The following is a 23,213-nucleotide window of genomic DNA, read 5'->3' on the forward strand; positions in this document are numbered from 1 at the left end:
CTGTGCGTCCGGAGCCTGTGCTCCGCAACGGGAGAGGCCACAACAGTGAGAGGCCCACATACCGCAAAAAAAAAAAAAAAAAAATGTAAAGAGAAAAACTAAAGATGATGAAGATGAAGGAGTTGAGTCATACAAGGAATAATGGGAAAATTTAAGACTAAAAACTTGGTCATTCTGTTTTAAGAGAATACCAGGGAAAAAGGGTTTCCACCTACTTCATCACTTTCATCTACTTCAATTCCACCATCTTTGTCATCATCCATTTGTTTATGTATTGTTTGAAGAGCTTCCAGACTAAATCTATCTTCTTCTGTGAAGCATGGTGGACTCAGTGACATGCAGGGATCTGAAATAGAACAAAGGGCAATTACTAACTTGCAATCCTCAAACACAAGCTATAGTCAAGAGAATGTAATTTAAAACAAAACCAACAAATTAAATTTCAGACTAAGTCAAACTAAGAGGCTTTAAGAAGTCTAGTAGGGTATTCTTCACATCAAAAGTATAATATATGGGGCCTCCCTGGTGGCGCGGTGGTTGAGAGTCCTCCTGCCCATGCAGGGGACACAGGTTGGTACCCCGGTCCGGGAAGATCCCACATGCCGCGGAGCGTCTGGGCCCGTGAGCTAATATATGAACACAGACTAAAAATAAATAATTAAATTTAATTGATATTAGTCAACTAAAACCAGTACTAAATTCAGGTTGTCTACATTCTTCCACATCTTTAACCATTTTCTTCTTATCCAGCTCATTATATTTATAAATTATTCCTCCCCCAAAACAGATAAACTCCCTCCTTTAAAAAAAAAAAAAAAACTAAACTAAAAATCACGGAGTACAAGGTGCTATTTTTGTATAGTCCAGTTTAAAATGTAAGTCCTAGGGAAACATCACAAAGAATACAAAAAAAAAGAAATGCAGACTATTCACATGATCCTTAGACATTTTTTTATCATTTTTCTATCTAACAGAATTCAAGAGTCCACCATTTGACTTTTTAAAATAAAATGTATAACTTCTTAGATTCAACAAGGAAAAAGTGAATTTTTAAAAATCTTGTTCATGTTTTTCTTAACATACATTTATTGGCTAAACCTTTTCCTATGGAAAATGAGTGAATCCTCACATTTAGGTTGTCAAAAACTAACAATTTAAAGAGAATGTGGGGTTTTTCATGGCTTAAAATGAGATTAATAAAAATTACCTCCTGTTGACTCAACTAGTAAACAGTCTACATACCAAAATGGAAGAGTACTGCCAAAACTTCACTCACACCCAATCTGGCTGACTGCTGGATTGACAAATTCCAAGAACTGACTACCAGGTCACTAAAATAATATCCTTTTAAAACATCATCAGATCCACATGTATTTCTAGGAACAGTATGGTCTTAAAGTTTAAAGTGGTTATTAGCATAACAGAAGGGTTAGCCACAGTTTGGCTATCTCCTCAACAATAGTTAAAAATCTAGTTTATCATCTGGTCCTGTTATGAATTAGTTAAACTGACTGTGGACAAATCACTTGTCCTTGTATCTTAGTTACCTCTCTAAAATAAAGCAAGTAGACTAGATGTTTACTAAGCTCTATTGCAGCCATAATGGCCTAAGAATATCTAATTCTGCACTTAGGGAAAAAAATTACAAGAAAAGAAGCCAGTCCTGGAGACCAACTAATAATTTTCTTAAAAAACCAATTTAAGCCTATATTACCTGCATGTTCTACTTATAGACCATTTTGGCAATTTAACATTTATAATAGTTTTAAGTTTTTAATTTGAAACTTAATTTTGATTCCTTTAATCTTAGAAGGGAAGGAAACAGAAAAGGAAACTCTCTAAAAATGAAATTATAAGTTATGTGACATAAATATGTATATAAATATTCAAAACTCTGATTAAGATTTGCTAAAATCTAAGAACTTACAGGCATAATGGTCAATTATGATCCCTAACTCACAAGACTTCCAGAACCCTGATATGCCCACAAGTTATTCTGAATGGATGCAAAATAAAATATAAGCTCTCAGGTATCACAACTACACATGGTGTGAAGAAGATGTGTATACAACGTGCTACTGCCTCCAGCAGACATATTTTTAACACATATTTATTTTGCTAACATATGAAGTGAAAGTTATTACAACTAGTACAATAAGGAAAGGCTCAGCATCACTCACTCTGATTAAATAGGCTTTGTTGTCAAACTCTCTAAGCGAAGTCAACAGAGGGGACGGCAGAAACATTAAAAAGCTTAAGAGAAAATTAAGAGGAACATATGATCTGGAAAAAACTCATATATAAACAAAATGGGTAGTTTTTTACTTAAATTAACTTAGTTAATAAAACACTATCTTTTAGGGTCTACTTCTGGATGTAACTTCTCCATGAAGTATTTCATAAATACTGACTCCTAGTGCATACTTCTTTCTCTGAACACCATTCCATCCATTCAGCAAATATCTATTGAGCACCTACCATGTGTCAGGTATTAGAAATACCACAGTAAACAAAAGAGATAAGAATTCCTCATAAAACTTACATTCTAGTGGAGGAGATGAGCATAATAAGATAAATAAAAGGCATAGCATGTTAGTAGTGGTAAATATTAAGAAAAACCAGAGCAAAAAGCAGATAATGAAATGCCAAGGGATTTGCAATTTTCAACTGTATCTTTATTCTCAAATCACCTTTTAATGTTGTACTTTTAATTAACCTTTAATTGCTTAATGTCGTTTTGTCCATACAACTAAGCTTATGAAAAGGGCAGGGACCATGTTATTCCATTTCTCACATGCTCATAATACCTAGGACTTAACTGGGCACAATCTGGACCTCTGATAAATTCTGTTACTTCATACATTAACTAAATCACAAAGTTCTAGGCTTCTATACTGTGCTAACCAGTGACAGGCATTAGAAATTAAAGAGATAAAAGAATACCCTGTACTCGAAAAAGCTCACAGTCTAGGGAGGAAGAAGGCATGTTATTGGGTTAGGTACCACTAAGAACATTAATTGTAGGGCGTTATGAGAGCATGGAGAAAGGGCACCTAATCCAGATTGGGAAAGGAAAAGTCAGAAGTTTTCCAGAGGTAACCGTGGGGAGTTTTAAAGGACCTGTAGTTGATGACCTTGGGAAGGAGAGAAAAGCATGCCTGGAAAAAGAAACATCATACATTCAGTGGCATGAAAAGAACATGAAACACTCAGAGAAATGCAACTGGTTAATATGTCTGGTACAGATAATATGTGGGTGGAAAAAAAAAAGAGGAGATTGATAAAAAGGGGTAAAATCTCTAAAATTGGTTTTCCATACTAAGGAATTTGGATTTTCATCCTGAAAACTGAGAAGCCCATAAGGGATTTCAAGGAGAGAACCAACACAACCAGATTCATTATAGAAAGACCATTCTGGTGACAGTGGAAAATAGACAAAATGGAAGCAAGACTGGGAGCCACAGCTGTCGGGAAGTGCTTCAGGAATCCTGGCTGCACTCAACAGTCCATGCCCCCAAGGAATGGAGGAGGTAAATGATGAAGGCTGCTCTAAGGCTTGGGGTTTGCCAAGTTGGAACAGCAGAAGGAAAGGAAAAACAGGGGTTGAGAACATGGCAAGAGTGATCCATTTCTCCACATAAAATTTTATTTCCTTTTGGTACAGTGACTTAAGGCCTAGAAATCTAACTTAGAATAGTTGTGAATTCTGAACTCCATTACCTGTTCTAAGGTCTTTTTCACTTTTTCTCAGTTGTTTCTGTTCTAGGTTACTTTAGCACAAGTGATCATTTTTAACTGACCTAAATTTCTTTTAAAATATACAAAATGATATAAAAGAACTGTACATATAATGAATCAGGTATAATGGTTTCAAAGACAACTGCTAAAATACCAAAATCAGTCTCCTTTGCCAACATCTTACAGACATCTACCTTAGCTACCCAAAATGCACTAGGTACTCCACAGCCAGAACAGGTTTCTCATCTAAACAGCATTCACTTGTTCATTTAAACATGATATGGAGTGCCTGTCATGTGCCAGGCCCTGTACTTGGTGCTGGACACCCAACTAAGACAAATTTCCTCCCCTTGGTGCCCTCACCTTGTGTTAAATGCAACATGGTGTGATATATCTTTCTAGCATTATTATGCTGAGCATTCCTTTCTTTTCTCTGGATCAAGACCAGCACATTCCACTGAGAAAAAAAAGGAATCAGCTGAAACAGAGTAAGACTTAACCAAAGTCAGCAATCAACACCATTGTTAAATTCCACTTTGTTTTCCTCTACCCAAAGCCAAACAAATGCTCAATCTGATTCTGCAGAAACAGAGTTAACAAATTAAAATTTCACCTAATAAGAAACATCTGATATATTCCAGAAGCCAATGTTCTTTTATGTACATAATGTAATCCCTACAACCCTGTGTGAGGAACATATTATCTCCATTTTTCAGATGAGGAAATGAGACTGAGTTACTTTCTTAAGATCACACCCCTAGAAATGACAGACCTGGGATTCACACCAGTCTTCAAGACTCCAATTCATGTTCGAGTGTCAGTAGACAGAACATAAATGTGTCAGTGTCACCAGTGTCAGAGAATAATAAAGGATTGCTGTCATAGATACTGCCAGAACCTGGCTGAGAAGCAGGGAGAACCAAGAAGCATAAATGTGTCCCAAGGAAGGGGATCACTAGATAACCTCATAAATGACAGACATAATCTAAAATACAGAACTATACTTCTTAGATTACTTCTCCTTTTGATAATAATGTACCTTTAATTCACACTCCCCTTGAACAAACCTTTACAATAAGTATATTACCACAGTAACAGACATATGTTGCAAGTTTAAACATATATAAATATTAGAAGCCAACTAAATAAACTTCTGAATTTGTTACTTATCGAGCAAAATACATAAACGCCAGACTTCAGGTTAGAAGCCAGGTATACAAAGAGTAAAAACAAACCAACTTAAATATGGCAAGTACAATGACAGACATGTAATAAATATATAATGGCAGTAAAACTAAGGGAGTAGTCCTGTATAGCAAGAAGAAGATTTGAGGAGAAAGTGATATTTACACATTGATTCTTTAAAGATGAGCAAGTGTTCTCTAGGAAGACATGAATAGGCAAGAACATAAGCTGCTAATAGTTATTATACTAACAAAATAATGATGACAACTATCAATTACAGAGTGTCTATAACATATTACATAAATGTATATATAAATTATATATTTCACTTTGTTTACAAAATAGGCATTATTATTACCATTTGACTAGGTAATTAAAAGACTGACAATATCATTGAGGGTCAGATTATGGAGGGATCTACAGATTATTCTAAAGTGACAATAAAGGGGAAAAAATATTAATAAATTACTCACTGAAACCCTCTACTTGCAGTTTCCTTGACCTACAAAGCTTTCTCCCAAGTACACCCACTGTTGGTTCATTCCAGCACAAATGTTTCTCCTCAGAGGTCATCTTATTTCCCTATCTAAAATAGCCTTCCCCTTTTCTATTTGTTATATTTTTCTTCACAGCACTTAATCACAGTGCACATATTATGTATTTACTTTCTTACTGTCCAATCCTCCACTATAATGCTATCATGAGACGAAAGGCTTTGTTTTGATTGTTGCCCTTTTCTGAGTGCCTAAAACAGTGTCTGGCACACAGTAAGCGCTCAAAAAATATGTCTACTGCATTACTTACCTAACTGGTTTCCAATATAAATGTTTGGAAGAGAAAAACTTTTCACGAAATTACTTGGCTGATTAGAAAACTAAGACGTAGAAAGTGACAATAAAACCCCTCACCTCTTTATAGTACTAAAGTTAACTCTAAGTGTGAGTAGAAATCTACTAGTATTACTCCTGCTCCAATTAAAACTATTCAGTGGCCCGCAAGAGCCTAAAGTATAAAGTCTATTTTTTCACTGTCAAATACTGCTGTTTAAATAATGAACAAAATATACAACACATTATAAAAAAAATAATGGAGGGGAACTTTAAATTAAGATTCAAGGTACTTATACTTTAGCAGCAAAGATAATATTTCATGAAGGCAAGGACTAAGCTTGTTTTATTCATTACTATATATTATTACTATTATTATATATGTTGTAATATATGTACATTATTATTATACAGTACCACTCCTAATAAATAATTATGGCTGACTGGCTTTTACATGCAAGCAATTGCATTTTTGGTGGTATTAGGAAAGAGAAATTGGATTTTAATAAGTGGGGTTAGAAAAAGGGAAAACAAGAACAAACCCACAGAGGAAATAAGATGACATCTGGGACCCACAAAGAGCAGTCTGGCTAGCAGCCTGGCTCTCTACTGAGAGTGCTACTCAGTGCTCCTCGCTGCTCACCTCTCCTCCAGCTGCTGCTGCAGGCCTTCAGTGGAGGGGTGGGGAGGCCAGTCCCACATAACGAAGAACTGTCCTCTGCTAGCTAACAGTACTGCTCAGAGGGAGGAAGAAAACACTAGCAAGCATGGGTGGAGGGGCAATGGGATGTGAATCTGGAAAGATGGCTTGGGGTTATCAGTCAGTGAATGACAATGAACCAAGAAAGAAGAGTCTAAAAGAAGCCACTGATCATTTTTAAGTGAACTGTGACTTGATGGCAAATATAACAGAAATCACAACTTATATTTTGTGCAGTGCTTTCAAGTTCAAAAAATGCTTTCCCATATAGTCAGTTTTATTTTAATCTAGAGAAAAAACTATAGTCTCAGTTTACATGCTTGCTACCAGTGAATGCCTATTCCAACAGTACAGGCAGGAAATAACAACATAAACTACAACCACAGCAGTGAGGATAGATGGAAGAGGTCAGACTGAAGTGACAACTGAGTGTAGTGAGAGAAAGAAGACAAATATGACTGACATTTTTAGAATGAACTAATAAAAGTCTAGGTAAAACAAAGGTACACTTCTATTTGGCTGAGTGAAACCAAACAACATAGAGTTACAAAATACACCAAATGTGATTCCATTAAGCCTTTACTAGAGGCATAAATATTTATGCCATAGTCTATATTTTGTTGTCCCAATCAATTGATATAGGTAAGGAATACAGTTCAGAAATGTAAGAAAATAAGAGCTTAAGAAATAAATGAAACTGAAAAAGTAAATCCAGCCTTTAAAGCTAGTTTCCCTCCTATAATACCTTTAAGGTCAGCAAATTTCATGCAGAAGAGAACTAAGAAGGAGAGCCAGCCGACTTTTAATCACAAACCAATGACTGTAGCCCATTAACGATGTACATCATATACTGCCAAGAACGTGGCTTACCATGCTGGCAACTATTTATGAGTCTCATGATTAGGATTTTCTTAATTACTACCACTGAGAGAAAAATTTTAAATAAATATTGTTCATACTTAGTACTTCCATTAATAGTTCAAGCATTTATCAAATCAAACACTTCAATCTGAATATTTTGAGAGCAAATTTTCTCTAAAATCTTCAGAGATAACCGTTTGGTGTCATTTTTCAATAAACCAACAATCTGATTCAAACTCAAAAAGAAAGTGAATAATGTCTTCTTTCTTTTTTGATATCCTCTTTAAGGCAGATTCTGCCTTATTTCTCTTATTATCCCAATGTCTAGCATATCACCAACACCTGGCATATAGGAGGGAGGATTAATGGATGTTTCTCAAAAAGTCTAATAAATAAATAATAAAGGCAGCCACATACTTTTTTAAAGAGAAGTTTCAACCCATAATCTATTATATTTCCCGGTATATGGTAGATATTCAAACTATGCTAATATTTACTGAAAGTATATTACATGCCAGAACAACAAATGAGAAAAGGAAAATTGTAACTCGTATATACAATGCTATACCAGGATGCTATAAAAATGCAGGTGGATTCTGAATCTCAAATGTTTAACTCAGATTTTTGAAAAGTTCAACAAAGAAGACAGACCTCACCAACAACAGGGCTGAGAAACCACTGCTGATATATCAAATTATGGCTTAAGTATTATACTGAAAAGAAAATAAAGAGCCTTTATTCTGAAACCCTTTCTGATTGATGATTGCCTCTTGGAGCTCTGAATCACTGACTTTGTTTACAAAGTACTCATTAATTAGTCTGACTCTTGTAAAAAGAAAGAACTTTCCCTTCACCTGTCAGCTAAAAATTTCCCCTAAAAATTGCTAAGTTCAATTATACCTTCCAAATGTTTTAAACAGACTATCTGATACAAACTCAGTTACTTAGGTCCTTTCTCACTTTCCAGGGATATTTTTCAACTTACCATCTTCTGATTATTTCACTCCCACTTATTCCCCCACCCTCACAAGCATCTTGTCCTTGCCACCTCAAAAAGTTCCTGCTAATCTTCTCAAAGAGCCTCTCTAAAGGTAGGAGACAAGGTGATGCATCTGCCTCAAAACTATCTTAATATGCAATTCATTTACCAACACATTCCTCAACCCAAAAATATCTACACTTATATTCGTGTTTAACCAATATGTTCCTTTAATGTATGTAAATAAATGAGAAGTATTTATGCAGCTGTATTTATCTCTAGATTCATTGACAGCTGCCTAATTTTTCCCACTGTGTTTTATACTATAACCTCCTAGAAAGCAATACTATATCTGAGTATAACTTTGCTGTATCTGTCATATGCAGGAAAATACTGTTGACTAGGTGCAAAAAACAAAAGTAAACAAATGCATGCATACACTTATTTACTGACTCCTAATTTCCCAGGATGATAAACACTAACTTTATTTATCTATCTATTTATTTATTTATGGCTGCATTGGGTCTTCATTGCTGTGCATGGGCTTTCTCTAGTAGCAGCAAGCGGGGGCTACTCTTTGTTGCGGTGCGCAGGCTTCTCACTGCGGTGGTTTCTCTTGTCGCAGAGCATGGGCTCTAGGCACGTGGGCTTCAGTAATTGTGGCACAAGGGCTCAGTAGTTGTGGCTTGCAAGCTCTAGAGCACAGGCTCAGTAGTTGTGGCGTGTGGGCTTAGTTGCTCCATGGCATTTGGGATCTTCCCAGGCCAGGGCTCGAACCCATGTCCCCTCATTGGCAGGCAGATTCTTAACCACTGCGCCACCAGGGAAGCCCTAAACACTAACATTTTGATTAGCAACATTATGTGCACAGAGTAGTGAAATAGCTTTGCTTACTTTTATTTGTTTTGGAGGGAAGAAAAAGATAATTCAAAGTTACAACCAGAACACTGTGCATGTATTTAATGCCACTGAATTATATACTTAAAATGGTTTAAGTGGTAAATTTTATGTTATATATATTTTACCACAATTTTTTTAAAAGCTATAAGCAAAACATAAGCTATGGAGAACAAAGACCATTAAAATCATTCTACCTATATCAACACCTCAGGAAATAAAGAGAACATTGTTGTTACTGCCAGGCATTGATCCAACTGTTTCATTTCTCTGTTTCACTTCTCTCTCAGTGCGAGAACTTAACAACAGTCAAAAATAAAATCAGTATCCCAATTTTTCAGATGAGAAATGTTGAGCACTCTGTAGGAGGAAAAGGAACTTTTAATTCCTTCTCATTCTGCCTCTTATTATATAACCTCAGGAAAGTTATGTAACTTATTTGCCTTAACTTCTTCATCTGTAAAATGGGAATAATAGTAAATTTGCAAGGTTGCTGTTAGAATAAAATGAGACATCTATATATAAAACACCTAACACTGTGCGGCACATACTTGGAACTTCATAGACAACACTCAATAGATACTTTTTATTATTATCCAGAAAGGTAAGGTGCCTGTTGAAATTAAACAGCACAGTAGGAATTCAATGCCAAGTCTCCTGCAATCTAAGTGTACTCTTCCTATAATATCAATATTACTATTACCTTAACAGATATCAAAAACATTAGTTTTTAATTAGACTTAACTCTAAATATCTTTTGGCCAATCCCAAAACCAAATACACCTTAAAATACAAAGAGAGAAGATAAAGAGGGAGCAGAGTATTTGTTGGGTAACTTATATGCCAGGTGCTTTACTTGGTTATCTAATTCTACTTCTCTCAACAAACCTACCAAGTTGGAATCATGCTACTGCTTCTCACAATGAATTAGCCAAGACTCTCATATGTAAAGTAATTTACCCACAGTGAAAAGCTTTAATCATTTTATTGAAATTCAACCTAGGTCTGTCCAAATCCAAAGAACTTTATTTTTCCCTATATCCCACAATCTGTCAAAAGAAAAAGACTTCTTAGTTTTAAAAATACCCAAAAAGAATATTTTGTGCTATATTCCCATCACCTAGAACATCACCTGAAACAGAACAAGTACTCAATAAGTATGAACCGAATGAGTGAATCAATATAGAAACTTGATGAGTGGTCACGGGTTAAGCTGGTTTATATTTATATTTGCCTACCTTTAATTACACTAGAAAACGTTCTCTTTTTATATGGAACAATCAAATCAACAAAATATAACCAAACCACCAAATGTGATAAAGTACCAGGCACTTTAGCTGACAGCAACCCCATTCTTACAAGTGCTAAGGGTCAAAAACTCTAAGGTCATTCTTCACGACACGCACACGCGTCACATCCAACCTCAGGAAACTTGTTGGTTCTACCTGTGAAACATTACGTAGACCTATTACATAGACCCTCTTCAGAGTCATAATCTCTAGCATGGATTACTGTCCCTCATCTTTAATGATTTATCTCCCTTCCTTTTATAGCTAAATCCATGGCCACCCATTATAATCACTCCTCTGCAAACACCCTCAACTCCCTTGCCATTCTCTCACTTCATCATTATTGGTTAGCAAAGCCACAACAATTAGATAAAAACCTAATTCTCCACCTACTGTGCATCTATACCCATGCATCTAAACACAGTTGATCATGATGCCTTAAATCCATAGCCACAGACTTCAACAGCACCCTTAATGTTGCCAGGCAATCATACTGTAACTCCCTGGTCTATTCACTCTCCCACTCTATTTCACATCTTCCTGATCCTCAACCCTCAATGTCTTCTCCCCACCCTTACCCATGGCAATGACTTTGCTTCCTATGCTTCATTGAAAGAAAAAAAATTTTTAATGAAGCAATTAGAAGAGATCTTCCACAAACTCTCACAACCCATCAAACTACCTCCCAGTGTCTACACCTCATACTGTGCCTCTGGCCTATTAACACAGAGGAATTATCCAAGTTTCTATATAATGCCAATCCCTACACTCGTGCACTAAATCTTATCCCATCAAGCTCCTCAAGAGCACTACTCCCCGTATTCATCCTTAACATTTTGTTCTCAGTGGATCATTGGCATCAGAATATAAACATGCTTTTCCCATCCTTTAAAAAAAAAAAAAGGCAAAACACTCTCAACTCCACTTTACTACTCCCCTTTGCAGAAAATCTCCTTGAAAACATTGCTAACTTACCATCTTGAATTTCTCTCCTCCTGTTCTCTGTTAAAATACACTCCAGCCAAAACAATCTTCATAAAGAACAGAGCTGGAGGAATCACGCTTCCTGACTTCAGACTATACTACAAAGCTACAGTAATCAAAACAGTAGGGTACTGGCACAAAAACAGACACAGATCAATGGAACATAACAGAGATCCCAGAAATAAACCCACACACTTATGGTCAATTGATCTATAAGAAAGGAAGCAAGAATATACAATGGAGAAGACAGTCTCTCCAATAAGTGGTTCTGGGAAAACTGGACAGCTACATGTAAAAGAATGAAATTAGAACATTCTCTAACCCATATACAAAAATAAACTAAAAATGGACTAAAGACCTAAATGTAAGACCAGATACTATAAAACTCCTAGAGGAAAACATAGGTGGAACACTCTTTGACATATATCACAGCAATATTTTTTTGGATCTGCCTCCTAAAGTAAAGGAAATAAAAGCAAAAATAATCAAATGGGACCTACCTAAACTTAAAAGCTTTTGCACAGTAAGGGAAACCATCAACAAAAAGACAACCTGATGAATGGCAGAAAATATTTGCAAATGATATGACCAATAAGGGATTAATATCCAACATATATAGATAGCTCATATAACTCAACATCAAAAAACAAACCACTCGGGCTTCCCTGGTGGCGCAGTGGTTAAGAATCCACCTGCCAATGCAGGGGATACGGGTTCGAGCCCTGGTCAAGGAATACCCCACATGCCGCGAAGCAACTAAGCTCATGTGCCACAACTGCTGAGCCTGCACTCTAGAGCCCATGAGCCACAACTACTGAGCGTGCGTGCCACAACTACTGAAGCCTGCGTGCCTAGAGCCCATGCTCCACAACAAGAGAAGCCACCGTAATGGGAAGCCCACACACCACAACGAAGAGCAGCCCCCGCTCGCCGCAACTAGAGAAAGCCCGCACACAGCAACGAAAACCCAAAGCAGCCAAAAATCAATAAATTTTTTTAAAGGTGATTTAAAAAAAAAAAAACACTCAATTAAAAAATGTGCAGAAGGACTGAATAGACATTTTTCCAAAGAGGAAATGCAGATAGCCAACAGGCACATGAAAAAAATTCTCACCATCAGTAATCATCAGAGAAATGCAAATCAAATCCACAATGAGATTATCACCTCACACTTGTCAGAATGGCTATCATCAAAAAGAATACAAATAAAAAATGTTGGCGAGGATATGGAGAAAAGGGAACCCTTGTACACTGTTGGTGGGAATGTAAATTGGTGCAGCCACTGTGGAAAACAGTACGGAGGTTTCTCAAAACACTAAAAATAGAACTACCATTTGGCCCAGCAATTCCACTCCTGGGTATATATCCAAAAAAAAAAAAAAAAAAAAAAATCAGAACACGAATTCAAAAAGATACATGCACCCCAATGTTCATAGCAGTATTATTTACAATTGCAAAGATATGGAAGCAACCTAAGTGTCCACCAACAGATGAATGGATCTGGATGTGGTATATAAATAAAACGGAATACTACTCAGCTATAAAAAAAAATGAAATTTTGCCATTTGCAGCAACATGAATAGATTTGGAAGGTATTATGCTGAGTGAAATAAGGGAGACAGAGAAAGACAAATACTGTATGCTTTCACTTATACGTGGAATCTAAAAAATACAACAAACTAGTGAATATAACAAAAAAGACAGACTCAGATATAGAGTCTGCTCTATAGTGCCTGGGCGGGGTGGGGGCAATATATGGGTGGGGAAGTGAGAACTACAAACTACTGGGTGTAAGATAGGTTCAAGGATGTACTGTGCAACACAGGGAACACAGCTAATACGTAATAACGGTAAATCAAAAGCAACCTTTAAAAATTGTATAAAAGGGACTTCCCTGGTGGCGCTGTGGTTAAGAATTCGCCTGCCAATGCAGGGGACACAGGTTCAATCCCTGGTCCAGGAAGATCCCACATGCTGCGGAGCAACTAAGGCCATGCACCACAACTACTGAGCCTGCACTCTAGAGCCCATGAGCCACAACTACTGAAGCCCACGTGCTACAACTACTGAAGCCTGTGCGTCTAGAGCCCGTGCTCTGGAACAAGAGAAGCCACCGCAATGAGAAGCCCGCGCACCGCAACGAAAAGTAGTCCCTGCTCACCACAACTAGAGAAAGCCCACGGGCAGTAACGAAGACCCAATGCAGCCAAAAATAAAATAAATAAATAAATTTTTTTTAAAAAGTGAATTATGAAGATGGTTGACAGAGATCTGTGCCGCTTTCTTATTTACTATCAGTTATGTGTCCTATTTTCTATCTTTTCATAATTTTATACCCATCTCAATTAACATCAACCTATATCAGGTATTTTAATAAATACTATCAACAAGTTGTTAAGTAAATAAGTAAACAGTACTTAAAGCATAGAAAGAAATGAATGCATTAAAATATTTTACAGAAGTCAAGTATGTGCGCGGGTGTGTGTGTGTCAAATTGTCGGAGCTAGCAAGACTTCATGGAAATTAAATCTTCAAGGAGCAACTCTGGTTATGCCACAAATTCAAGCATTTAGCAGAACTCACTAGCAACAACAGACTCATGGATACATGGGTGGGATGGTGTCAGATTTGTGTTTTTTATAGAATATTCAGGTAGCTGCAGAGTGTGGATTCGAGGACAACAGACTGAAGGCAGAGAGACAAGTTATTTTATTATGCCAAGCCACAAGGTCTAAACTAAGATTGTGCTAATAAGGTGAGACAGAATGGGGCAGATTACAAAAATATTTACAAGGTAAGTTTTACAAATTTCTAGAACTCTCATTCATTCCACTACGGTATGCAGCCTCCATCAAATAGATATGTCATCAATCAGAAAAAGACCTCATTGATTATCAAGCATAAATATAACTATGCATCATTTTCCTTTGTATTTCATAATTTTAGAGATATATAAACTAAATCTCTGAATGATTAGATACTAAAAACTAAACTCATACTATTATAAACCTGTTTTTTTGGGGGGGCCCAATTAGCAATAGGAAGACTGTTCTTACAGACAATCCAAGAAAACTCCACCTACCACATGACAGATGGGAACATTGCAACAGGTCCCTTCCATTTCAGGATATGAGGAAAGGACAAGATACAGGGTGGCATCAAATAGGCAGATTCTGGCCTAGAAGGACATGATATCAAAGAGACTGACAATTACAGCATTCTTCCTGCCTACAGAACTCAATCAGAAATTTCTAAGAAATGATTTAGAATGATCTAGAATGGAATGAAAGAAGTCATTCATAAAATAGTACTGATCATTTTAAGTAATGTTAGCTTTGCTTCCTGAAATGATGTGACTGTGTAGATCCTATATTGAAAAGTCTTATTTACACTATTACCATAATCCAGGCATAAATTTAGCTTCCATCCAAAGAAAGAGTTTTGTCACTAAAAGACATGATTTCTATCCTAAATGTAGCTATACCCTTAACAATTAAGAGCAAAGCTCTTTGCAGATCAGCAATCTGAAGATGATCAGAACTGGGACAGTTTTCTAAACGCAAACTTTTAGCTCTTTTTCTGATGGGGGTGGGGTGGGTGGGGGATGGAAGAAGTGAGGACAACATCTGTATGTTGTCTATTAAAAGCTCAAATCCAGTTCCCTCCTCTCCTCCTCTCCACTGCTGCCATCAGAGATAACCTCATCACTTCCCCCACAGCTTTCCTGTAATGGTCTCCCTATCTCTAGTACCACCACGCTACAAATGTATCCCCTTTTACGGCCACCATATCTTTAGAATATGAAGATGGTCACATCACCCCTCCTGATGAAATCCTTCAGTACTTCCCAATCCCCCAAAGAATAAAGCCCAATCACCCCAGCATGAAATACAAAGCACATTCTGATCCCTGAAGAATCACTTCACTAGTGATTACCCCCTCTATAAAGCCTTCCTGACTGCTTAACAGATATTTCCTATTCTCCACTTTCACAGCATTTTTATGCATAACTATTATAATCACATGTAACTGTCTACCTATCAGCTCATATATTCCCTAAATAATCATAATACCATCAACTCTGGCAACAGACATGAGCTCTAATCTCAATTTCACTGCAGTAACCATGTAACCTTCAGCAAACCTCTTAACATCTTTGGTTCTTAACTTCCTCACCTGCAAAATTAGCATAAAATAGTCACCCTCATAACTTATGAGTAGCATTGAAAAATATAAGTAAAAAATAATACATGGTTTTAGTAAACCTGGAGAACTATAGTGCAGCTAACAACACCCATAAAACCTAAAAAGAAACTAACATGTATTATACAAAGGAACTAAACCTTCTCTATGGAAGGTATAAGCCCTACTTTTGTGAAGAGGATATATGTAATGAGTTTTATTTAAGTAAAATGTCCTGCGCTTTTCAGAGCAAAGAAATAACAAGCCACTTTAAATGTGACCTTCAACTTTAAATCAACAAAATTACAATTAGTTTTATATAAATGCTTATTAAATCTTCAGAGAAATTAGTATTCAAACAAAAACACAGCCTCAGTTCCTAGAAACTTTTTATTCAAAACTACTGACAAATCTAGCATGTAACGGCATTACCTTTAAAAAAGTATGCAAGCGTGATGAAAATGACAAGTAAAATTTTTAAAAATTCATTTAAAATATGGGACACATATTTTCTACAAAGACATTTGGTATTTTAAAGTTGTCTCAGCAAACCTGGGCTCCTCCCTTTTAATATGTCCTTTTAATATGTCCCTGTGTCTCATCATTTCATAAGGAATAAACTTCCTGGGAAAGGAAGGGTAAGAAAGGAAGGAAAGAGGAAATTCTTAAATGAGAGCAGACAACAGGAACCGGAGATAGGGATTAGCAACTGAAATATGTGCTGTTCTAATGAAGAAGAAGGGGGAGAGAAGGCTAAACTGGAGGGAAGGAGAGCAGCACAGTCTGGGGTCTCCAGTTACTGCATCAGTGAGAGAGAGGGAAGAAAAAGCCCGTCCCGGGGATAAGACACCACAAATACAAAGCAATATATTTAAACCTATTACAGTACAGTACTATATAGCCAATTGTGTTAGTTGGGTACCTAGGTTAACTTTGTTGGACTTAGGAACAGAACTCTCAGACAGAGCTCATTTGTATGTAGGGGACTTACTGTATACTGAATCTTCAAAGCTCAAATAAAAACAACCCTTCCCACTATGAGTATGAACTTAAATCTGAAGGAAACAATTTTCTTCAAGACTATTTAGTGACAATAGGAATTAAGCAGACAAATTAGATTTCAAGGAACTAACTCTTACAAACAATTGGTTTGAAAGTTTTCATGTTAAATATACGGTAAAATTTTACTAAAATTATACTGAAGTAATTTTTTTAAGTAAAATTTCAACTGAATTTCAAGTACAAAGTTATGCAGCAACCACACAGAGCCTTACTTCTTACTGCATTACATGAATTTTAATCCCTGAAAAGTATAACAAGGTTCTCTTTGTTTAAACTCTGGTGGAAAGAAAAAAAAAATCAATAACTACTTTGACAGCAGTTTTAATTACTGGTAACTTAAGAAACTAAAGTCTTAAAATTCCTTTTTCTCCCTAATATCACATGTACTTTTCTACCTAACCTCTTGGGAATGACACACTCAACTATGTGCCTAAAGAAATCAGTTTCTCTCAAGCATCCAGTGTTTAATTTGAAGGAAGACAAACTAGGAAAAACCAATGATTTGGAAAACAGGAAGCCTAGGTTGTGCAGACAGATCTATACATACACTAGTAGCTTCTATTTCCTATAAACCAGAGGGACTCAACCAGATCTCAAAGGTTACTTCTAACCAAAACCACACAAAGATACCACAAAAAAAGAAAATTACAGGCCAATATCACTGATGAACATAGATGCAAAAATCCTCAACAAAATACTAGCAAACCAAATCCAACAGTACATTAAAAGGATCATACACTGTTATCAAGTGGGATTTATCCCAGAGATACAAGGATTTTTCAATATCTGTAAATAATCAATGTGATACACCACATTAACAAATTTAAGAATAAAAACCACATGATCATCTCAATAGACACAGAAAAGGCTTTTGACAAAATTCAACATTTATTTACACAGAAATTGTCCAGGAAGTAGGCACAGAAGGAACATACCTCACCATAATCAAAGCCATATATGACAAACTCACAGCTCACTCATACTCAATGGTGAAAAGCTGAAAACATTTCCTCTAAGACTGGGAACAAGACAAGGATGCCCACTCTTATCACTTTTATTCAACATAATATTGGAAGTCCTAGCCACAGTAGTCAGACAAGAAAAAGAAATAAAAGGAATCCAAATTAGAAAGAAGTAAAATTGTCACTGTTTGCAGATGACATGATACTACAAAGAGAAAATCCTAAAGATGCCACCAGAAACTACCAGAGCTCTTCAATGAATTCAGTAAAGTGGCAGGATACAAAATTAATACACAGAAATCTGTTACATTTCAAAACACTCACAAAACAGTATCAGAAAGAGAAATTAAGGAAACAATTACATTTACCATCACATCAAAAAAAATAAAATATCTACAAATAAACCTACCTAAGGAGTTTGTAAAAGACTTGTACTCAGAAAACTGTAAGACACTGATGAAAGAAACTGAAAACAACACAAACAGAAGTAAAAATGTATCATGTTCATGGACTGAAAGAATTAATGTTGTTGAAATGACAATACTATCCAAGGTAATCTACAGATTCGATGTAATCCCTATCAAAATAACAAGGGCAGACTTCCCTGGTGGCGCAGTGGTTAAGAATCCGCCTGCCAACGCAGGGGACACAGGTTCAAGCCCTGGTCCGGGAAGATCCCACATGCCGCGGAGTCACTAAGACTGTGTGCCACAACTACTGAGCCTGCGCTCTAGAGACCGTGAGCCACAACTACTGAAGCCCGCACACCTAGAGCCTGTGCTCCACAACAAGAGAAAACAAGAGAAGCCACCACAATGAGAAGCCCGCGCACCACAACAAAGAGTAGTCCCTGCTCACCTCAACTAGAGAAAGCCCACGTGCAGCAATGAAGACCCAACACAGCCAAAAATAAATTAATTGATTAAATTTTAAAAATAAATAAAAATTTAAAAATAACAAGGGCATTTTTCACAGAACTAGAACAAATAATTTTAAAATCTATGTGGACACACAAAAGACCCCAAATAGCCAAAACAATCTTGAGAAAGAAGAAGAGACCTGGAGAAATCACGCTCCCTTACTCAGACTATACTATAAAGCTACAATAATCAAAACAGTATGGTAATGGCAGAAAAACAGACACATAGACGATCAGTGGAACAGAATAGAGAGCCCAGAACCCACACACTTATGGTCAATTAATCTACAACAAAGGAGGCAAGAATATACAATGGACAAAAGACAGTTTCTCCAGTAAGTGGTGCTGGGAAAACTAGACAGCTTCATGTAAAAGAATGAAATTAGAACATTCTCTAACACCATATACAAAAATAAGTTCAAAATGGATTAACGACCTAAATGTAAGACCAGAAACCATAAAACTCCTAGAAGTAAACACAGAAAGAACACTCTTGACATAAATCATAGCAATAATTTTTGGCTGTCTCCTAAAGCAAAAGAAATAGAACCAAAAATAATCAAATGGGACCTAATTAAACTTAAAAGCTTTTGCCCAGCAAGGGAAAGCACTGACAAAACAAAAAGACAACCTAGTGAATGGGAGAAAACATTTCCAAATGATATTACCAATAAGTGGTTAATAGTCAAAATGTATAAACAGCTCATACAACTCAATATCAAAAAAACAAACAACCCAATTGAAAAATGGGCAGAAGAACTGAATAGACATTTTTCCAAAGAGGAAATGAAGATGGCCAACAAGCACATGAAAAGTTGTTCACCATCATTAATCATCAGAGAAATACAAACTAAAACCATAATGAGATACCCCCTCGCACCTGTCAGAATAGCTATCAATAAAAAGAACAAACAAAATAACAAACATTGGTGAGGATGTGGAGAAAAGGGAACCCTTCTATGCTGTTGGTGGGAAAGTAAATTGGAGCAGCCACTGTGGAAAACAGTATGGAGGTTTCTCAAAAAACTAAAAATAGAACTACCATTTGACCCAGCAATTCCACTCCTGTGTATATATCCAGAAACAAACAAACAAAAAAATGAGAACACTAAATCAAAAAGATACATGCACCCCAATGTTCGTAGCAGCATTATTTACAATTGCCAAGATATGGAAGTAACCTAAGTGTCCATCAACGGATGAAAATTATGGTATATATATTCAATGGAATACTACTCAGCTATAAAAAAAGAATGAAATTTTGCCATTTGCAACAACATGGATGGACTTGGAGAGTATTAAGCTGAGTGAACTTAAGTTGGACAGAAAAAGACAAATACTGTATGATATCACTTATATGTGGAATCTAAAAAATACAACAAACTAGTAAATATAACAAAAAAGAAACAAACTCACAGATATAAACAACAAACTAGTGGTTACCAGTGGGGAGAGGAAGGGGGTAAGGGCACAATAGGGGTAGGGGATTAAGAAGTACAAACTATTACGTATAAAATAAATAAGCTACAAGGATATACTGTACAACACAGGGAATATAGACAATATTTTATAATGACTATAAATGGACTATAACCTTTAAAAATTGTGAATCACTATGTTGCATACCTATAACTTATATAATATTGTTTCCTTCTAACCTTTCTTTCTTGGAACATTTATCTATATTTACTACCTTTAAAACCTTTCATTTACATATAGTTTATGGTTATAAAGCACTTCACAGTTTATCCTCATGAAAACTATGTGAAGTAGATATGTGTTTTACAAATGAGGAATTTGACGCCCCAAAAGTAAGAGATATACTCATGATAGTAACTGGCAGAGCAAGAAGCCGAACTTAGGTATCTAGATCAAAGTCCTCTAAAGATTCCTTAAAGATTCGTTATTAGAAATCTTACAAACTTAAGAAGCTTAAAACACAAATCTAAACAGTAGTAAAGCAATACAGTAGATAACCTACTTTTTAATATAACTGTATTTAATATAAGAGTTATTTACAGACAAAAAGCATGTAGGCAATACCTCAACAAACGGAGACAAAATAGCTCAACTCAAACCATTCAGTAAAAAATATTAATCAAAGAATGTGGAATCTAAAAAAAAAAAAAATCTTTAAAAAAAAGAAACAAATGAACTTATTTACAAAACAAATAAACCCACAGATATAGAAAACAAACTTATGGGTACCAAAGGGGAAAGCAGGGAGGAATAAATTAGGAGTCTGAGATTAACATATACACATTACTATACATAAAATAAATAACCATCAAGGACCTACTGTATAGCACAGGGAACTACAATCAATATTTTGTAATAACCTATAAGGGCAAAGAATCTGGAAAAGTACATATATATATAACTATATATATATATATATATATATATATATATATAACTGAATCACTTTGCTCTATACCTGAAACAAACACTATAAATCAACTATACTTCAATTTAAATAAATACATACATACATAAATTGAAAACTAAGAACTCCTGTGAACTTTTTTTTTTAAAACAGTTTACAGGATCCTAAAAAAAAAAAAAAAATGAATTTTTCACTTATAACTACTAGTTTGTCACCACAGGAAGATACTACTTTTACCTTATATTCTTCAAAGAACTAAAAACTAAACCACCTGGAAATTTTTCCCACAAAGAAAATTCCAAGCCCAGATGTTTTCATTTGTGAGTTCTAACAATAATTAAGGAAAAGGGAATTCTACCTTTAACACAAAGAGAATAGAAACTTCCTTAACTCATTTTATGAGGATAGCTTAACAGTAGTACCAAAACCAAGAAAGAAGTACTAAAAATGAAAATTATAAATCCAGCCTCACTTGTGAACATAAATGTAAAAATCTGAAAATATTAGCAAATTAAATTTAACAAACTATAAAAAGGATAATAATACATCATGATAAAGCTGAGTTTATCCCAGGGATGAAAGATTGGTTTAACATTAGAAAATCAATTAACATAATTCACATTAACAGATTAAAGGCAGAGAACTCATATAATCATAGAAACAGATACAGAAAAGCATTTCATAAAATTAGACATTAATACATGATAAAATGTATAGGTATATAAGGGAACAACATCCTTAATCAGATAAAGAACCTAGAGTAAAACACATTATTAATAGTGAAATATTGACAGTGTTGCCCCTGAGGTAAGGAATAACAAAAGGTTTGCATTATCCATTTCTATTCGAATAATACTCGAGTACTGTACTACCACAGTAAGGAACAAAAAAAGAATGAAAGGTATAAAGACTTGAAAAGCAGAATAAAAAACTGCCATCTGCAATGATAAAAATCTAAAAATAAACTTAAATGAACAAGAATTTAATGGTTGATGGATTAAAAAGATCAATGTACAAAAATCAATTGTACTTCTAAACACCTATGGTTAGAAAGTGAAATTTTAAAAGCATCCAATACCTTTTTTAAAAATTTTGTCATTGAAAAGCATCCAATAGCTTTTTAAAGAATCTACAAATTCAAAATAATACACAGAGAAAATGATGGGGGAAAAACACCTCATTGGGGTCTTCTGTAGATGACCTGGGCAGCAAGTCATTACTCTGAGAACTGATAATTAAAGGAGAGTGAGGGGAATTGAGCATTTTTTCCTACCTTTCCTGTATGAGTGTATTTAATGAAAACCAAAAAGTTGATGAAAGTTCTCAACAGTCCAGCAAATAAATGCAGAAATAACTAAATTGGAAAATCATCATTCTGCAACCCCAAATGAAATACTGGACCTAGGCAACAATCACCAATAGAAGCCATAACCATTAGGTGAAAGATAAATGAAAAACGCTTAAATGTAGGGATGGGGCTGACAATACCTGAACCAACTGATTGAACTTAGTAGTCCAAAAAGCAGAACAATCAAACATCATGTGCCTCACGATGTGATGCAACAGGGAGTATACAGTACCCCTATGAAGTACTCTTGTCTAAAAATTTGAACCCATATCTAACTGAGCCACTAAATCTTTCTATTAGTTTAGAGGAAAGAGGGCATAGAACAAGTTAACTGACACAAAGAGAAAGGAATCAGCCAAATCCAAATTTGTCTAGAAGACCAATGACCCAACTTCTCCAACGAAATCAATTGCCTGAGGGGAAAAAAAAAGGAGGGAGCGCTGTGAAAAAAGAATACATAACTAAGTGATCTTATTTGAATTCTGATTCAGACCAACCACTTTTAAAAATACATGTTTAAAACAGAAAAATATAAACATGGACTAAGTATTAGCTATTAGATATCTATTATCTATTAGTGACATATCCTAAGGATATACTAGCTACTAACATATACTAGTACTAATATATACTAAGTATATACTAATACCATTAGGTATTAGTATTATATATTAAGGAATTATCATTAAATTAAGTACTTACAAGTGAAATGTCATGAAGTCTATGTATTTGATTTGCTTTGAAATATTCAAAACAAACAAAAGGGTAAAATGTAACTGCTGAAACTTGATAATAGGGGTTCATTATACCACGGTCTCAACTTTAATATTTATTTGAAAATGGCTGCAGTAAAAACTAATCAAAATCCAATTGGAAAATGGGCAGAGATGGCAG

General features: G+C 35.4%; 1 protein-coding gene across 5 annotated transcripts in view; it reads right to left on the reverse strand.

Moving 5' to 3' along the window:
- STIM2 (stromal interaction molecule 2) overlaps positions 1 to 23,213 on the reverse strand; it is a 170,656-nt gene that overhangs the window by 105,410 nt on the left and 42,033 nt on the right. For all 5 annotated transcript variants that reach the window (XR_002891155.3, XR_008617845.1, XM_024119383.3 and 2 more), the window contains exon 2: positions 216 to 346. Coding sequence is in view for 3 of the 5 variants with exons in the window: in XM_024119383.3 (XP_023975151.1) it covers positions 216 to 346 (131 nt within the window). In the remaining 2 variants the exon portion in view is untranslated. The remainder of the gene's footprint in view (positions 1 to 215; positions 347 to 23,213) is intronic.

This window comes from Physeter macrocephalus, chromosome 7 (assembly GCF_002837175.3).
Source record: "Physeter macrocephalus isolate SW-GA chromosome 7, ASM283717v5, whole genome shotgun sequence".
NCBI lineage: Eukaryota > Metazoa > Chordata > Mammalia > Artiodactyla > Physeteridae > Physeter > Physeter macrocephalus.